The 18,484-nt window shown below is 36.0% G+C and overlaps 1 protein-coding gene across 1 annotated transcript in view; it reads left to right on the forward strand.

Moving 5' to 3' along the window:
- Positions 1-14,721: 14,721 nt before the first annotated feature.
- The window catches only part of LOC121412980 (transient receptor potential cation channel subfamily A member 1 homolog), a 32,567-nt gene continuing 28,804 nt past the window's right edge, over positions 14,722-18,484 (forward strand). Inside the window, exons 1-3 of the mRNA XM_041605744.1 lie at positions 14,722-14,754; positions 16,647-16,815; positions 17,540-17,622. Of these exons, the coding sequence (XP_041461678.1) occupies positions 14,722-14,754; positions 16,647-16,815; positions 17,540-17,622 (285 nt within the window). The remainder of the gene's footprint in view (positions 14,755-16,646; positions 16,816-17,539; positions 17,623-18,484) is intronic.

An 18,484-nucleotide genomic window follows, 5' to 3' on the forward strand; every position in this document is an offset into this window, starting at 1 on the left:
TGCATTTTTTTTCTTTCTGTTTGTCTCGTTAGATTTTTAAGAGGAAAATATGAAAATAAATTACAATAATGACCCCTCCACCTCTTTTATTTTTTTCTTTGAGGGTGGCATTTTGGGGCGCAAAGTAGGTCCTTTTTTCTCTTTTTGGCAGCAGTAGGTATAATCCATACAATTTACATTTTTTTTATTCGCCCCTCGATCCCTATTATGAAGTTTTGTATTTGTCGCTGATTGATCAATTTAATTTTCTTCTCTCTAGTTAAATTTCACGAAAAGGCGCCTCAAAAAATTAAATATGAATTATTTCAACCAACTTATTACACGTGGCATATAGCCACCTCCATTTTTATTCTCTATTGGCTTCAATCAACGAGTGAACTTCTTTCAAATGTTAAAGTTAGTTATTGAAATCTCGTTACAGATTTATCCAACGAGAAGTACAGAATTAATTTTACGAGGGATTATTTGTTTACTGAATGGTAGAGAGTACTCATGGCAGTATGGCCAAGAAAGGTGATATAGGCCTATTTATATATTATATGCATATATAATACAAAATTCACAATTACGTTCCTATTCAGACTACCGAACTGCTCTTTATTGATATGATCTTGATATTATTTATGTGATAAAATGGCTCTTTATGCATTAGATATGCAATGTAATTGTGCTTTTCATGTACGTTATTGTAAACCTCTTTTTTTTTACTGTATCAAATATTTGAATTATCTGGGCCAGTATCATACATCAATGGCTGTGATTATGCGATTGCTGTTTATCATATACATGTATATTTAGTAAGGTCCCACTGTCCCTCATGCCTTGTGAATGGGAATCAGTCATTATCGACCAAATTGTCCATCACAGATATTTTGATGAACAGGGAAGCGTTTCCTCAACATTTTTTGTCTGCCACGTTGTCAGATCTGACAACTTTCCTTGAATTTGATGGTTGAGAAGCACTCGTTACTATGGTAACTGGAATAAAACACTCGAAATCCTTATACGAAACGCTCCCCAGCTTGGTGACTCCGCCTGAGTTAGTCAATTTGATATAATACCAATTAGTCGGAACAAATGTTCCGACCATGGCCCTGGTAATGTTTTTTTTTTTTTCACTGAGAGTGCTGATGGAATTTTTTTTTAGTTTTCACTCCAAAATGAAGGTCATATTAAACCCGAGAAATTTGAAAAGCAAAAAAAAAAAAGGTTTCACGAAAAATGGAGGCCAAATTGGTCCCGAGCGATTTGAAAAGCAAATAAAAAAAGTTTGGCTACAAAATTTTCACATGTTTTCCAAAATACCTGGGGGTGCTGCCTATGGAGATTAATACACGCAGCACCCCCAAAGAAATAGGGCCATGGTACCGACCCACCCCCCCCCCCCCCATAAACGTTCATGTATGTGTTTGTAATGAAAACTTGACAATGCATGACTTTAATTTGATAACCACATTGGGTTGCAATTGTGGTTGGGCATGGAATTTACTTTTGTGTTGGGAGATTGTTTCGCAAATTTGGTAGTAGGCCTATACCATTTCTTCAGGGGATAGTAAAGAATGAATTGTATTAATCTTCACTGCCATATAGAAGATATGCTTCAAGTGATCTTCTGGATATATGTTAGTATTACAGTATTATATAGGCCTACAGTCTTAGAAACAAACAAAAAATGTAATATACCTATGTAGGTACACTTGCATGTAGGCGAGTTCGGTTTATTATGTGGCCTATACCGATATTTGTTTCTTCTTTCTTTCTTTTTTTTGTTCATCATGTGTATTCGTAGATAATAAGTACCATGCATGGTTAGCTGGCTTACTTGTTAACATTGCAAGTAGTGAATTTTTGTATTACTAGTATGTTTTCATTATTATTCAATTTATACCATTTCCTGTATCAAGATTCTGTTCAAAAACATGTATATAGACTTGATTTGGAGTCATATGTTCGGCATTGTAGTTAAATTCCTAAGTTAAATTCCTAAGTCGGTAACGAATCATTTATCATGTAAATGATTAGATGTAATACATGTATATTATATACGTATGTTATGATAAAGATGGAATGATATAATTCATTCAGTGTTTAATAGTCGCCGTTCCATTATACTGTACTTACAAACTTACCTTTGTAATGATTGTGCCTCTCGGAATTCGGACATTGTCGGAAACTTTACCAGTTTGTTGTGAAAGGGACTAGAAAATCTCGAAATTTACGTCTTCATTAATATTTAGTCTACACACAACGGTTAGTCTTCACTTACTGCCTCTATCAAAGCCTAGCTCGGTTTAGCAACTTGTGGCAATGTTGCCAGAGTGTGTAATCATAGGTAGTTTTTGCTCCCCCGCGTTCGGAGGGTTCAAGAGCGCAGTAGATTATATTGAAAGTGTCCATCAAATAAATGTACTGCATGTGCTATTTAGATTATCTTTGCTTTATGAACTCATTACACTTGTACTTTCTTTCAAATTATTTTCGATGTGGTTCATTCGTGTTCGATCTAGGTCAAGGGTGTGTGGTCTTGTCATTTTCAAATTTATTCAATCTGAAATTTTAGATACGATTTATTTTGAATTCGAATTGTAGTTCTCCTTTTAATACTGAGATTGTTCATTTGAATTATTTTTTGCGGAATGAAAAATAAAAGATTATGGAATCATATTTCACTCCTAATCTTTTCTGTTCATCACACTGTAAGTCTGTATCGGGGTTGACAATAAATTAATGAAGAGATATTTTTTATGTGCTTTGGGATGTGCTTACTGCAACGGTTAAGTAATTGATTTGGAATCCATTTTCTATGCGCATTGATCCAGATTTGGTCTTAAAGGGGGTATACTCCAGGCCTAAAATAGTATGATTTGAAGTTCATAATAAGTTAAATCTGGCAAACACGACACTAACAATTTGATTAAAATCAGACGAGGAAAAAAGAAATGATATTTTAACGTTTTACATATTATTTTTGTGAAACATGCAGTTCTATTCATGTTTTCATGTACATGTATTACAATGAGCAATCTGATGATGTATCCCACTTAATCTTTTGTATAAAATATATAATGTTACCTTTATTCAAACATAAATTTCATTTTCCTGATTTCATGTAATAAATAAGAAAAGGGAAAGTAGGAGCATTAAACCATAGCCAACATATTGAATATTCTCTTTGTGACCAAGAAAGTGAGCATGAGAGAAAGGGAGAGATGGATTGATAAAGAGATTCTAAAGTGATGTAAAACGCCCTAAAATTGAAGTGCTGAAAACAACACTTTACTCAAAATTAGCTGACTTAATGAAAGCTCACAAAAGTGCTAAAATATTGACACCTCTTAAAATTAATAGCAATGAAAGAGTGCTAAAATAAACTCCTAATAAACTCGTAACAGTGTAGGCCTATATAAGAAAAAAAAACAATGAATAAAGTCTCAAAACTTACCCTGGGTCCCGTTTTATAATGACTTGTTATAATAACAAATGCACAATTTCTATAACAGATTTACTATCAAGCAATGGGATCAAACGGTTTCAGTGCATGGCTTTAACTGTTATTGTAACAAGTTTAATGAAACGGGTCACATGCTGAAGTGCTGAAAACAACACTTTATTCAAAATTAGCTGACTTAATGAAAGCTCACAAAAGTGCTAAAATATTGACACCTCTTAAAATTAATAGCAATGAAAGAGTGCTAAAATAAACTCCTAAAGGATCTCAAATCAAATCTTGGAACATAATTGACATCAATCTTCCTAATCCTATACTGCGTATTATTATCAATGGAACATTATATCCCGCCAATTATTTCTTGTTATGCATGGTGAAAACAAATTTCGTTTACTTAATTTAGTATTTCAAGAACTGATTTTGACACATGCTGATTGGACAGTGGCAACAGTCGACTGCATGCTCAGTAATTCGATTTTCATTATTTATCTATAACAATTACTTAAGGGATATGAACATTAAAAAAAGTAAAAGACAATTTTTTTGTATTTAAAGCAGAGATTTGTTATTTTCTTCGATCTTTCTATATACTTGAATCGGGGACTGCCTTGGAACTAGTTTTAAGCTTATAGTTAATGGATCGATGTATGGGGGTGGGGTCGTAACGATCGCAACAGTGTAGGCCTATATAAAAAAAAACGAATAAAGTCTCAAAACTTACCCTGGGTCCCGTTTGATAATGACTTGTTATAATAACAAATGCACAATTTCTATAACAGATTTACTATCAAGCAATCGGATCAAACGATTTCAGTGCATGGCTTTAACTGTTATTGTAACAAGTTTAATGAAACGGGTCGCATGCGTCGACTCGGTGATTCATAAACACGATTATATTATGATTTTAAATCGTTTATATTGCCTTTCTTGACAATCGACAACAAACTTAGGGGATCATTTACTTTGGACATTTAAAGCTTTGTCTTTTGGTAGATTTGTTGTTTTTTTTTATTGTGAAAGGAATATCTAATCAAGGGTGTATTTTAGTCATGGTTGCTTGGATATGAATGGGTATATGAATAACATTTTCTCATGTCATCACCTATAATGAGAAGCATCTAAAAGTAATTCATAGGCTCAATGGTGAAATGAAATAAATGGAGCAATTTATTGCAGTGGTGGTACACAGCAAAAACTGTGGTGTTATTCGGTGTACATAGAGGACCACACCAGATATTTTACACCGGTGGTAAATTCGTGGTGTTAGTTTTGCACATATAGGTGTTATTACAACACACATGTACACTCTTTGTGTTATGTTCAATCTCTAGGGTGTTATTTTAACACCTCAGGGTGTGGTCCTCTATTAACACCAATTGGTGAAGGTTTTAACACCACAGTTTTTACAGTGTACCATGATTTTTCAAATAGGGGAGCGGGGAGAGGCAATATAAATTTTTGGGGCACAGAGGTCTACAAGCCTCCTTTTTTTTCAGTATTCAAAATTTCCGGGGCACAGGGGAGGGCAACGCTTCTTTCTTACTAGGGGTGGAAAACGCATCCATGCCCCCACCCTCCTTGGTGCCACAACTGCTTCGATCATTGTTATTGAAATCGATGAATTCATTCGAATGTTATTAAGTTATCTCCAAATCAGTGACGATGATACACCAACCTGGTGGACTGTACTTTAACGGATGATGATGATGCACGTGGCGTATTTTCATACTCTAGTGACTGCCATCTACGTTGTATGTTTGTCATTCAGTTACAATCGTCTGCTTGAGATAAGCTGTTCAGGTGTATGTGACAGTGATCGGGGCTAGTATATTATTCATTAGACCGTGGAAATCAACGTGACGAGTAATTCACATAAAGCCAATAACACGTTCTAATCTGACGGTTTCGTAGATAATACATATAAATTGTATTTTTCCTTCTTTTTTATATATTCATTCGGAGACGTCTTTTCCCCCCTCAATATTGAATAAGAACAGGTAACGTGTAACCATGAAGCTATACAACACAGACAGCTGTAATAGCTCTAGGGTGTAACGAACATGTAGAGTAACTCGATACAGATACGGTATATCTTTATTTATACTACCCCCCCCCCCCTTCTCTTTCTTTCTACCCCCCCCCCCCTACTTGAAAAACCAAAGGGGATAGTTACCCACTGCCCCCCCCCCCCTCCCCGGAGCACTGCCATTGCAGATTCAAATCAAATTCATTACCCATCAATGAAACCAATCTAACATATATATAACTTTCAAGCTGTGCCATTAATCTGTCATATTAATTTGCGCGCGCCATGTCATAAAGTCATAAACCCATAAACCATGGAGCATAGCTCTATGCATAAACCAACATTTTGTAATCGATTGACCGATACGAGCGATCGTGTGTTTGTGTCGTCTGCAAGTTACCGCTCGCGTTGCCCACACACAGCTCAACCTGTTCGTGATTGTTGAAAATGATGATGTGCAGAATATTGGAATGTACATTGAATTCTAGATATTCAAGACATGTTGAAGCCATTTGACTTAGAACATCGCAGTCTCCTGAATAAGAAGGCTTTTACCTGCATACATTGATATTTCTGGCGCCTTTTTGGATTCGAATGAACCACAACAAGCTATAGGATGGAATCGAGACGCCAGGATTTTGCTGCGCATTCCATGGGGAGCTGGAGCAGTGGGAGTCTTTCAAGCGGTCGGTCAGACCTGGACAATCGTCTTCATCAGGTATTCAAAATGTCTTATTGTTTTATGATATAGTCACACCGAGGAAACCTATTGCATCGACCAATTTATTGTACGTCATTGAAAATAACGTAATAGATTCGGTTGGTCTGGGATCGGTTTGGCAGATCTGACTTCGGCAGTATTATAGTATCATTGAACTTTCAAATTGAATGTAGGACATTCGAATGAACTCATGTATGTGCTCGTTTGTGCTGCATATCATCTGTATTTTTGTTGATTGGCTGTTTAAAACAAACTCGATCTGCTCAAAAATTAAATACTTAAATATTAAGTTTGACTATCCCTTTAACTTATCGTGTTCTTGACTTTCCGTGAGTATTCTGGTGTAATAATGATAATAATATTTCATCTATATAGATGACAATTACGACATCATTGAGTGTTTTACTAGTTCTGTGACATTTGCTTTGGCCATTATTGCTCCGCTGTAAATTCCACACACAAATCGAATGGCCAACTTCAATATTGGTTTTAATAGGCCTACCGTACCCTAAACCTAACATAAAACACTATTGTAACTCTAACCCTAAATCTTATAGGCGAAATTAAGCCAGGAGCCATTTTACAGCCATGTTTTAATCACATCAGTCATGCCTAGAACGTTTCGCGCAACAAACGTACTATTTTCTATTGGTGTACTGTATTGTTATGTAAACGCTCCCTGTCATTGATAAAATATCGTTTTGATCCCATTCTGAACCTATCATTTGAATCAAGAGAATACAATAATTTTGACAGGATGAAACTACCAGTACAACATTAACCTAGGTCAGATCCGGTATTGTTTTTCCTTTTTCTTAAGGGGGGGGGGGTGGGTGGTAGGGTTCGATACCTCTGATAAAAGTAGAGGGAGAAGTATTAAACGAAATAGGCCTGCATGGTATTTTTTTTTAAATAATTTTTACACAATGTGTTTTTTTTTTACTATTAAGTGTGCGATATAGAGATGATGTAAATTAAGCGTGGTGCTACAAAATAAAAACACTTCTTCGTCTGAAATAATAAATCTTTAATATGTTTCTTCTCATTAACAAAGTTGTGAGATTACACAAGTCCGTTGCTTGTGTTATATCGAAAGGAGGATTTACAAGGGTTTGTGTAATATTATGATATCGGTATTTATTTTACATTATTAAAAAAAATGGACATCTGAAACAAGTTTCCTGAACGTGGTGTTGCTTTTGTACCGTGCATTATTAAAAATAATATTTTATGTGCTTTGAGAATCTATATTAAGTTTGGTGGTCATGATAATGAACCGTTTGTTTCATGTCGCCAAACCCCATCACACATCCCATCCTACTACCCCCCCCCCCCTTTCATAATTTACCCAAAATAGAGATGAATACAGGAAAGTAATGATGGTAAGTCGGATATGATGCAACGGGAAAATGGTCTACCTCTGTAATGTCTGACCTTATTATACCATCTATTAGAATTCACGTGATAATGATTAATTGATAGGTATATAAAGTTCACAATGTTGGCTTACATTATGTTTGGATTAGAATAGGAATTAATATTGTTTCACTCTCTTTGTTGGTTCGTTTTACGTGCTATGTGAGCGAGTGCATCGAGTGATACAAAAATAGAGTTCTTCTTCCTCCTCCTCTTCTATTTCTCCTCCTCCTCCTCCTTAATTCTCCTCCTTCTTATCCTTCTCCTCCTCATTATTCCCATTCGTCTTTTTCTTCTTCTTCTATTTCTTCTTTTTCTTCTTCTTATTCTTCTCCCTGTTCTTCTTCTCGACACAGTGGACGTACCGAACATATTTCCTGGACTGGATTTAAACTATTATCTGCTCATGTGAGTCGTCCACTCGTAAATGAACTCTACAGCCACGACACGTTACATCTATTGCAAAATTTGTATATACAAAATAAATATTGACACATCTTTTTAACTAAAATGTAAGTGATATCTACTGAATCTCTGATCTTTGTCTGGTTTATGCTTGCCTTTTTCTGTTTTGGTATTAAACAAATGGTGACTGTCAAAGACACTTAATTTCTGCAATTAATGATGTTTACTCATACTGACAAACATGTCTCGTAATATGTAACATAATGCGGAATTTTTGTTCCAAACTTCCTACGAAATAATTGTCTGGTTTATTGTCAAAGTTGCTGAGACGGGGAAACCCCCATTGAGTGTATGTAGCACAGCATCGTAGATTCAACACATGGGTGGTTTTGAAAGACTGGTCAATGGTCAATCGCGGGGGGGGGCGGGGGGTGCACATGTACACCAGTGTGTGAACAACAAGAGAGGAAAATATTTTAGCTATCCAGGAGCTGTCCTACGCATTTGTTTTGTTGCGGGATCTGAGTATAAAATTTTGGATATTTGAATGAATAATCCGTTCAGATTGTTCAGGGTATTCAGCAGGGCCGTAGAACAGTTTTGACAGGGGAGGGGGTGGCCAGGTACATGATCTCAATCTGCAGGGGCCCGTTGCAGAAAGAGTTGCAATCGATCGCAACTCTAAAAATCATGCGCAACTTGATTTTAAACCAATCAACAGCGCGCATTTGGGACTTGCGATTGATTTTTTTTTTACGTTGTTGTACCATTTATTTTTGTTATGAGGCTGAAGCCACCCCCTGGTTCAGAACAAAAAAGAACATCCTGTTCGATGGTACCAGCACAACATTTTGTTTTCAAAAATCAACTTCATTGATTTCGTGATCATAGTGGCGAATCCAGGGTGCGTTCTCTAAAGGAAAAATGTATTCTTTCTTCTTCCTTTTTTTCTTTGTCTTGTTTTTAGGATGTCGTTTTTTATAATGAAAATCAAGCAAAAAGGGGAATCATCTGCAATTATACGAGGTGTGTTTTCCCGTCCGAAAATATTTTACATGCAAAAGAAATCATTATTTTAAAAAAGTATAAACGTTGGTTCTTCGCCGGAGTCAGGTTCTTGGATGGGAAATTATTGTGCAGAACTTTAATTGAGCACTACGCCAAGTCTATATATGAAGTCTAATTGGACATGACAGAAAGAAAAAAATGGCAAGAACTGAAATTTTCAACATTAGCATATCCCTTTCATGACCTATATATTGTTTTTAACCTGCATGTGCGTTAATGATGAATAACTTTCCAATTAATGTTTTACATGTAATTTCGTTTATAATCAACAATTCATGCATATTAACATACCCAACATTTTTTTTCTAGGAGTTTTATATGTTTCTTATGCTACGGGGGTGAAAGGGAACACCCCTCCCGACCTCTCATCTACAAACTAGTATAACAAAAAACCCTCTGTTTAGAATTGTTCATACAACGCTGTTTCTTGTATGAATCTTACATTTTTTTTAAATAGAAAAAACATGACAATCTTAAACGACAAAGATTTTTTTTCTCTATGGATTAAGCATGGTTATTCAAACTATCAAACAACTCCTGCAACGTCCATGTGGTAAACCGTGTTTGTATGAAATTTTTGAACAACGATTATTGTGTAAAATAATACACATCTTAGTGATACTGATACACAGTGTCCAACTTTTCAGTTTTCTTCCTTGTTCAAATTATAATCTGTATTAATTGGAGCGTATAGTTCCGCTTTTGTTTACTCTGTGGCTAATGATGATGACTATCTTTCTTAATTGTCATTCTCAAACAAACACGTCTATTTAAAATGAGGGTATGTATTCGTGAGGAAATGACCCACGAAGCCCGTTTCCCTGTGATTTGTGCTACCAACCCATAGGCGGCGGAAGCGGGGGGGACAGGGGGGACGTGTCCCCCCCTAAATTTGGGGAGGGGGGACGGTCCCCCCCTAAATTTTTAGTTGATGACCTTTTTTTTTTTTTTTTTTTTTTTTTTTGCTTGTCAATTTATTTTCCTACGCCCTCCCTGAAATTTTTTGGTTGAGAATCTTTTTTTTTTTTTTTTTTTTTTGCTTGTCAAAAAAATTTTGGTTGTCCCCTCCTAAAATTTTTGGCTTCCGCCGCCAATGTACCAACCCAAGTGATTACTATAATTATACTCTGCTTTCATTCCATCGAAGGCAGTAATTCTAGTCCGTGATGTAAGTTCAAAATGTCAACAACAAAAATATGAAATTGTGCTGTAATTTACATTTTTAGAAAAAAAATGCCCCTTTCTGTTAGAAATCAATAATCAAAATGGCAAAATGGTCTTAGTGGGGGATGGTATATGTTTTCTGGTTCGAGCTTGCTCAGTACGGTGGGGGAATGAACCGGATTTTTGAATCATTTCCCTTTTTAATTTTACTATCATATTTCGAAAATTTGTTTTCTTTTTTGAAATTTACCCTTATTTCACTGACCCATTATTTCCAAACCGAGCCGTGCTCCTAGTTACTGTAAAATTCACATACTTGGTTTTCTTTTATGATTAACCCCACCATCCCCGATGCCCCAAGAAATATATACACCGCCCCTCCCCCTGCCCCACATCCATCACTAAGCGCACCCCTCCCCCCCCCCCCCCGCCCCATTTATGTTCTGTTTCATGGTAACTCCCGTAGGAACTCGGCAGGACAGCAATTTTTGCTGGTAAACGCCAAGTTGGCGTATAGTCAGTTACCGAGAAACATTTAACGTCTAGGTTAATCAGTCATAGTGGCTGACTTTAGAGACGCCAGATATTACTCTTGGGCCTATTTATTAAAGTGGAGACAATGGCAGAGTGGGGATTCGAACTCACAACCTTGCGATGAGTCTAGTGCTCTAACCACTGGACCACACAACCAGTGTGATTAGACGATATTCGTATAACCTGCATTGTCCATAACTGATACCAGTGTTTTTCACACATTATGCAGTATTTTGTAAAGGTCATAATCATTTCTCTTCGTCAATATTACGAGACTGGAATAATTGAGACATCTCTTTTCTTTCTTTAAGCGTTCGGCGGCAGTCTGAATTATTCTTCAGTATTATCACCGAGAGGGGTTGCCATGGAAACGCGAAATTCTCTCGCTCCGTGACTATGGTGACCAAGATTTATAATTTCAAGAGTTATTCGTTCATTTTTCTGTAAAAAAGTCACTCTGGATTATTGTGTAATCTGTCTGTATACATAATAGTATTGGTATTATGAATAGCATTTTAAGGAAAATTTATTATATATCCTCTTAATACTCTGTTGACTTAATCGAGTAACTCTCAACTTAATTTACTTCTTTCAATGTTAATTTCTCTTTAGAATTAAAGACCTCATAGATTTTGAGTAATATTTCTTTGTTTTATTATTTAATTTACCTAATAGCTGAAAAAAAAACAGTTGTCTTCTAAACACTGATTCACAGAATGCGGGCTGGAAAAAGAAAGAAAAGGAGAAAATGAAAGAAAAATGGTGAAATATTATACTCTTTTCAAAATGGCGCGTCTCGTGGTTTGATGGTTCTTGCACTCGCCTTTCAAACAGAGGGTCGTGGGTTCGAATCCTAGCCGTGGCGTGTTTTCATTCCGCAATGAATTCATTCACACTGTGCTGCACTCAACCCAGGTGAGGTAAATGGGTACCGGCAGGATATAATTCCTCAAAAAGCTGTGTGCACCTGAATCGGTAGCTTAGCTTAGCCGGGTAATAATGATAGCAGGGTCCACTGGGAGAACAGTTTGCGGAACCGAAGTGGCTACCCTGGGTAAATATCGATTTAGTAATAGAAAGGGTAAAAATATTGCTAGCTCGTTTTTTTTTCTTCAATTTATTTGGCTTCGTTCGTAATTTGTTTTTAATTTTGTTCCTCTATGCTTAATTTTGTCTACCCCATTAATTATAATAATAATAACAATAAAAGCTTAAGTTATCTCCAAGTGCCTCCTGCAAAAAAAAATGGTAAGAGAAATGCCACTTAAATTGATCGGGGAACTCATGGACATGTTTTTTTTTTCATTCGGGAAAATGCAAATTTCATGCTTTCCTTCTGTTTCACAAAAGCGTATGTTGGGATAAGAAATATAGAGGAAAACGAAACAAATCTGTTTCATATACCATTTTTCACAAAAGTTGGGAGAGGAAGCGTAAGTGTGTTGAGGCTGTAATAAACAACGAATGGATGAAGGAATTGAATTAATAAACAATTAGTAAGTCAACTAGTTGATCAATCAATAAAACAGATATTATGAATCGATCGACACATTACAAGCAATGATGCTTTATTGGCTCCTCATTTCCTTATACTCTGTCTTATACTGCTTATCTTTAAAATGTCAGTTCTTTAAGTTGTTGTCTGACTTTGTATTATGTGTGAATGGAAATTAAATTAGGCCGGGGAATAAGGAATTGAATTGAATTGATGATTAAAGGAGAATGAAACCTTTTGGAACAAGATAGCTTGTGAAAACAGAAAAATCAAAGGACAGATCAACGAAATTTTGAGAAAAATCGGACAAATAATGAGAAAGTTATGAGCATTTGAAAATTTCGATCACTAATGCTATGGAGATCCTCAAATTGGCAATGCGACAAAGATGTCACTTATGAACAACTCTCATATATTTCACTTAATGTGTCTCTTTTTTCACATCTATCAGTAGAGCATATATTCTTTCTGTAGGCGGGCATGTAATGCATTTTTTTAAAGAATACATCATGGATAAAGAATTGGTGTCACCATAAGAAAAAGCAAAAAGAGACATTTTGGGGGTATTTTATAGTCCATCAAAGGGAAAGTTGTTCACATGTGACATCACACATCCTTGTCGCATTGCCAATAGGAGGATCTCCATAGCATTAATGATTGCAATATTCAAATGCTCATAACTTTCTCATTATTTGTCCGATTTTTCTCAAACTTTCTTCGTTCTTATTCTTTGATATTTCTGTTTCGACACAGGCCTACTTGTTCCAAGGGGTTCATTACCCTTAAGTTAATCATAATTATAATATTATAATAGAAAACTGATATACACACTGTATTATCACCTATTTCTCATGATTATCTTTGATGCGACTCGTAGAACCTTGCGATGACGCTTGCCTACCACCCTTTTCTGTTACCAGTGGCGTAACTATGGGGGGCATGGGGGCACGTGTCCCGCCCCCCCCCCCATCGGCGGGCAAAAAGAAAACGGGGAAAAGGAAAAAAGAATGAGAAAGGAAGAGAAACGTATTGGGAAAGAAGAATTTATTGTTCATGATAATGTTTTATTATAATTTGTTTTTTATAAGTTTATGAAACATAATTTGGCCAGGGCCTATCTTCAGTGTGCTCGCATTGTCTGTTTAGCGAGATATATAATCCTGTTGTACTAAAAAAATTCCAATTACAAGTCAATACACACCAAATATATTTCCTCACACTTCGAATTATTATTGTTTTTTTAGTGAAATTTGCTCTTTTTCCATGACTACTTAAAGTGATTCCCCCATTTTAAGATCTTAATATAAAACATTTCCTGTCCGTGTTTACGTTCGCATAAGTGGGTTGGTGAGATATGTCTGCTCTTCATGGATTCCTAAAATCAGTCCTTAAAAATGTCCTATTTTCTGATCTGAATATCAAATTTTTCAGCTCGCGCTTCGCACTCGCATCATTTGGTTAGTGAAATACGTGTGGTCTCATTGTGAATTCCTAAAAACAAGCCTTAGAATGTGCTCTTCAGGTCTGAATTTCCTAAATTTTCTGCTCGCGCTACGCGCTGGCAATATTTGGTGAGATGCGTATGTTAATCATCATGTTTTCAATTACCACAAGTGCTTCGTGTGTTTAAAAGTAATTCTAACAAAAATCAGCAAGCGCTTGGTACTCGCATTCGATGACTATGGTGAGAGATGTATACTCTTAATGGATTCCTAAAAGATAGTCCTTAAAATGTCCCTGTTTGGGGTCCATACACAAATTTCAACTCATGCTTCGTATTGTTTGTTTAGCGAAATATGTACGTATCATGATTACAAAAAATTGCATATTAATGTCCATTTTAGGTCTGAATATACAAAAAAAAGGCTCGCGCTTCGCGCTCGCATTATTTTGATCAGTGGCACTCTCCTTAAAATGTCTCTATTAGGTCAGTATACCTGGCAACTGAGCACAATCGCACTATAAGTGACTCAAAATTTCTGCAGATCCCCCCCCCCCCCATGACACGACCCAAGGTACGCCACTGCCTGTTACAATCTGGTGAAGTATAACGTTCCGCTTCAGAGAACACAATACTATCATTGTTTAGTAGGTCTTATTGATTTCTTGGAGCACGTCAGCTGCTTGTTATGACTGAGCTAGTTTGGTTTTTGAATAAAATTGTTTTCGACAAACCTTTCTTACAAAAACGATGTCGAGCTTGGAACAAGTTGCTTTAACATCGGTTGCCTGAAAGGAAACAGTGTTGTTAATTTGTGGAATAGTGATTTGCGAGGTTATTATAATTCATCTATATTATCTGGAGGTACCGTGTTCGTAGTTCATTTGTCTTATGATTATCATCGAGGTTCGCCCATCGTCCGAGGAAGGGGGCTTTAGAGAATAATAGGAGAGTGACCAGTGAATTGCCACATAGTGGACAATAGGATAACATCGGACAGACAATGACCAAGAACAGGGTTATGGAAGTGCATAAGGTATGCATTCTGTTATCTGTTTACACGTGTGTATCGTAGGATTTTTAAACTAAAAATGCCTTGTAACCGTTTTCAGGGTAACGATAAAATGAGGGATGGTTCATTGAGTTGTTAAATCAGCAAACGTAAAGGACATTAATTATTGAGATTGTAAGCGCTTCGTTCCTCTCTTTTTCGTTGTCTCATCTTTATTTTCTTCTACTTGCTCCTACTGCTACTGCCCATTCTACTACTACTACTACTACTACTACTACTACTACTACTACTACTACTACTACTACTACTACTACTACTACTACCACCACCACCACCACCACCACCACCACCACCACCACCACCACTACTACTACTACTACTACTACTACTACTACTACTACTACTACTACTACTACTACTACTACTACTACTACTACTACTACTACTACTACTACTACTACCACCACTACTACTACTACTACTACTACTACTACTACTACTACTACTACTACTACTACTACTACTACTACTACTACTACATGTACTGCTGCTGCTGCTACTTATACCAATACTACTTATACTTCGTGACGACTACTACTCCTATTACTACTTCTACTACTACTACTACTACTACTACGACTACTACTACTACTAAATGTACTGCTGCTGCTGCTACTAATACCAATACTACTAATACGACGTGACGACTACTACTACTATTACTACTTCTACTACTACTACTACTACTACTACTACTACTACTACTACTACTACTACTACTACTACTACTACTACTACTACTACTACTACTACTACTACTTCTTCTTCTTCTTCTTCTACTACTACTACTATACACTGTCTTTTTTTCCTTCGCGATGTTTCTCCCTTTTCATGTATAATTATCTTTCACCGAGGCCGACCAGGCAGAAAATTATATTGAAAGGGCTTTATATGGACATGATTAGTTTGTCAATTTGAACATAATATGACATATTTACGACAAGACGACGTGAGAATGAACCCAAAAAAAACCCCGATGCCTCCATTGTCACACCATAGCCTATAGCTCCATGGTCACATCAAAGCTTCGGAAATCCGCTCCAAAGCTGAAAGCTATTTTGTGTAGTAATTAGGCTTGGGTGTTTGGATTCTTCCCGATTAACCTTGTTCGATGATTGTGTGGAATGAGGCTATATTTCATATTGTTCCAATGTTATCCGATATAACATTATAGTTTCATTCGAATTATCATGCTTATGGTGCCATTTGAACCTCCCTCAGTTTATGAACTCTTTATTTCATTTTTTTCATTTAATCACTGTCAGTTTTTGACACTTCAGTTGAACATTATCGTTTGAAATTAAGCATATTGGATCCTATCTTGTTGAGTCGGTTCCTTTGATTTTACTTAGTTATTTTTTTCGTCACGAGTGGTTGTCAAATCCCGCTGACGAATTAATTTTTGTAAATGAATACAGAGGTTTTAATAGGAGAAATTATAATTTGTAAAAAAAAATTCGGCATTACTTACTCCTATCGATCTTTTTTTTTCAAGATTCAAGAAGTTGATTTCGTCCTGTGGAAATGTTTCGTGCTATTTCTAGGCTTATTATACTGGTATTTGATCCATCTAATTTATCATGAATTCGGAATAAATTGTATTCTTTCTTGTCTAAAAACTAAACAATGAAAAAAAAATCATCACTTTCATCGGTTGGTATAATGATCAAAATTTCTTCCAAGCAAGTGCATAGGCTTTCCCAATCCCAGTGATGGTGTCTGAGGTCTTTTTTTTTAATTCTACCTTGTATAATATCGATAGACATGTATCTGTTGGTTGATCCGTGTATTGTTTTAATGCATTGAATCATTAATGTGTATATCCTTATATGCTATACCTGTATATTTACCTGCAGGCAGCAAAGTCTGGGAATCTGAGTGAAATCGGTCGCATATTGAAAGAAGACGGAGATAGTGGTAAAGATAGGCTGAACGAAGCTGATAAGAAAGACCGTACACCTCTACACCACGCCTCTCAGGCTGGTCATCTCAACGTGGTCAAATATCTGATTGAAAATGGCGCAGGTATAGTGGTGGTGGTGATGATGATGATGTTGATGATGGTGGTGGTGGTGGTGATGATGAATATGATGATGATGGTGATGATGATTTTGATAATGATGACGATGATGATGATGATGGTGGTGGTGGGGGAGGTGATAATGATAATGGTGAAAATAATGATGATGATGGTGGTGGTGGTGATGGTGGATGTGATAATAATGATGGTGGTGGTGATGATTTTGATAATGATGACGATCATGACGATGATGATGATGATAATAATGATGATCATGGTCATGATCATAATAATGATGATTGTGGTTGTCGGTGACAGTGATAATTGTGATATTGCTGTTGATAATGCCGATGATGATATTGATGATGGTGATGGAAATTATATAATAATGATGATTTTTTATTTCATTTTATTTTATTGTTTACTTCTGCAATTACATCATTCGTATATAACACATTTTCCATGACATAACAAACATAGTATATTGAGAACTTTTTTGGCATGGATCATAACTAAGTGTACTAAAATCATGATTACAAACAAAACTGATCTCATATACCAAATTAGTCAACATTTACAATTTGCAGGAGAAGGATTGTCATCATAAGCAGATTGCTTGAAAAAATGACAACCCCAGGTTAAAACTCATTGATTAATATAATCAATTGATGATTAATATAATCAATTGATGACGATACGATCCCCCCCCCCCCCTCTCCCTCTCTCCAGATATCAATGCTGAGGGTGATAACAAACGTTTGGCCATTCACTTTGCCGCCATGACCAAACCTGGAAAATCAAGTCGAAGAGAGGTCAGTTTATTTTTATCTTTTTTAAGTTATTATAAACCAGTTTTTTTCAATAAAGATTTGACATATAAAATGAAACAAATATCACACGGTTGTCAGTTTAAAGCGTGTCTAAAACCAATGGCGTATAGATGGGGGGGGGGGCTTGATGATATTGCTGAACCACTCATACATCTATATTTTTATGAAAGAATGTATGCTCTGTCTCACTGTAATTCTCATCCATATTCTGACCTACCAGGAAAACATATTCAATAAAGTCTTTTCTAAACCATGCATTTCTTCTGAAGTTTTTTTTTATTATTATCATTATTATTGTTCATAGTCTCAGAAAGATAGTCTCCAAATAGTCTCCAAATAGCAATAACATTGACTTCCTGTCATCCCTCAGGAATATTTTGCATAATCCAGTAATGAATAATAAAGATTGTTGTATAATGGGCGACTTCAATATCAACTTACTAAAATATAATAATGAAAGTTCATGTCATGATTTTTTAGAAACATTTTTATCAAATGCATTCTTTCCTCTTGTTACTAAGCCAACTCGTGTCACTAATGTATCGGCAACATTGATTGATAATATCTTCAGTAACATTATTCCGCATCCCAATTCATATGTCATACTGTCTGATATATCTGATCATTACCCAATTTTCTCTCAGTTTACTCTTTCTAATTTAAGTAGTGGTGGACAGCCTCCCAAATTAAGACGTCAAGCTTCCCCTGAAAACATAGCTAGACTTGGAGCGAGTTTAGAACACGTAGACTGGTCAAATGTCTACAACACTGATAATGTTAATAGTTCGTACAACATATTTTTAGATATTCTGAATAAAGAACTAGATGCGTGTATTCCCCTTCA

Source organism: Lytechinus variegatus, chromosome 4 (assembly GCF_018143015.1).
Source record: "Lytechinus variegatus isolate NC3 chromosome 4, Lvar_3.0, whole genome shotgun sequence".
NCBI lineage: Eukaryota > Metazoa > Echinodermata > Echinoidea > Temnopleuroida > Toxopneustidae > Lytechinus > Lytechinus variegatus.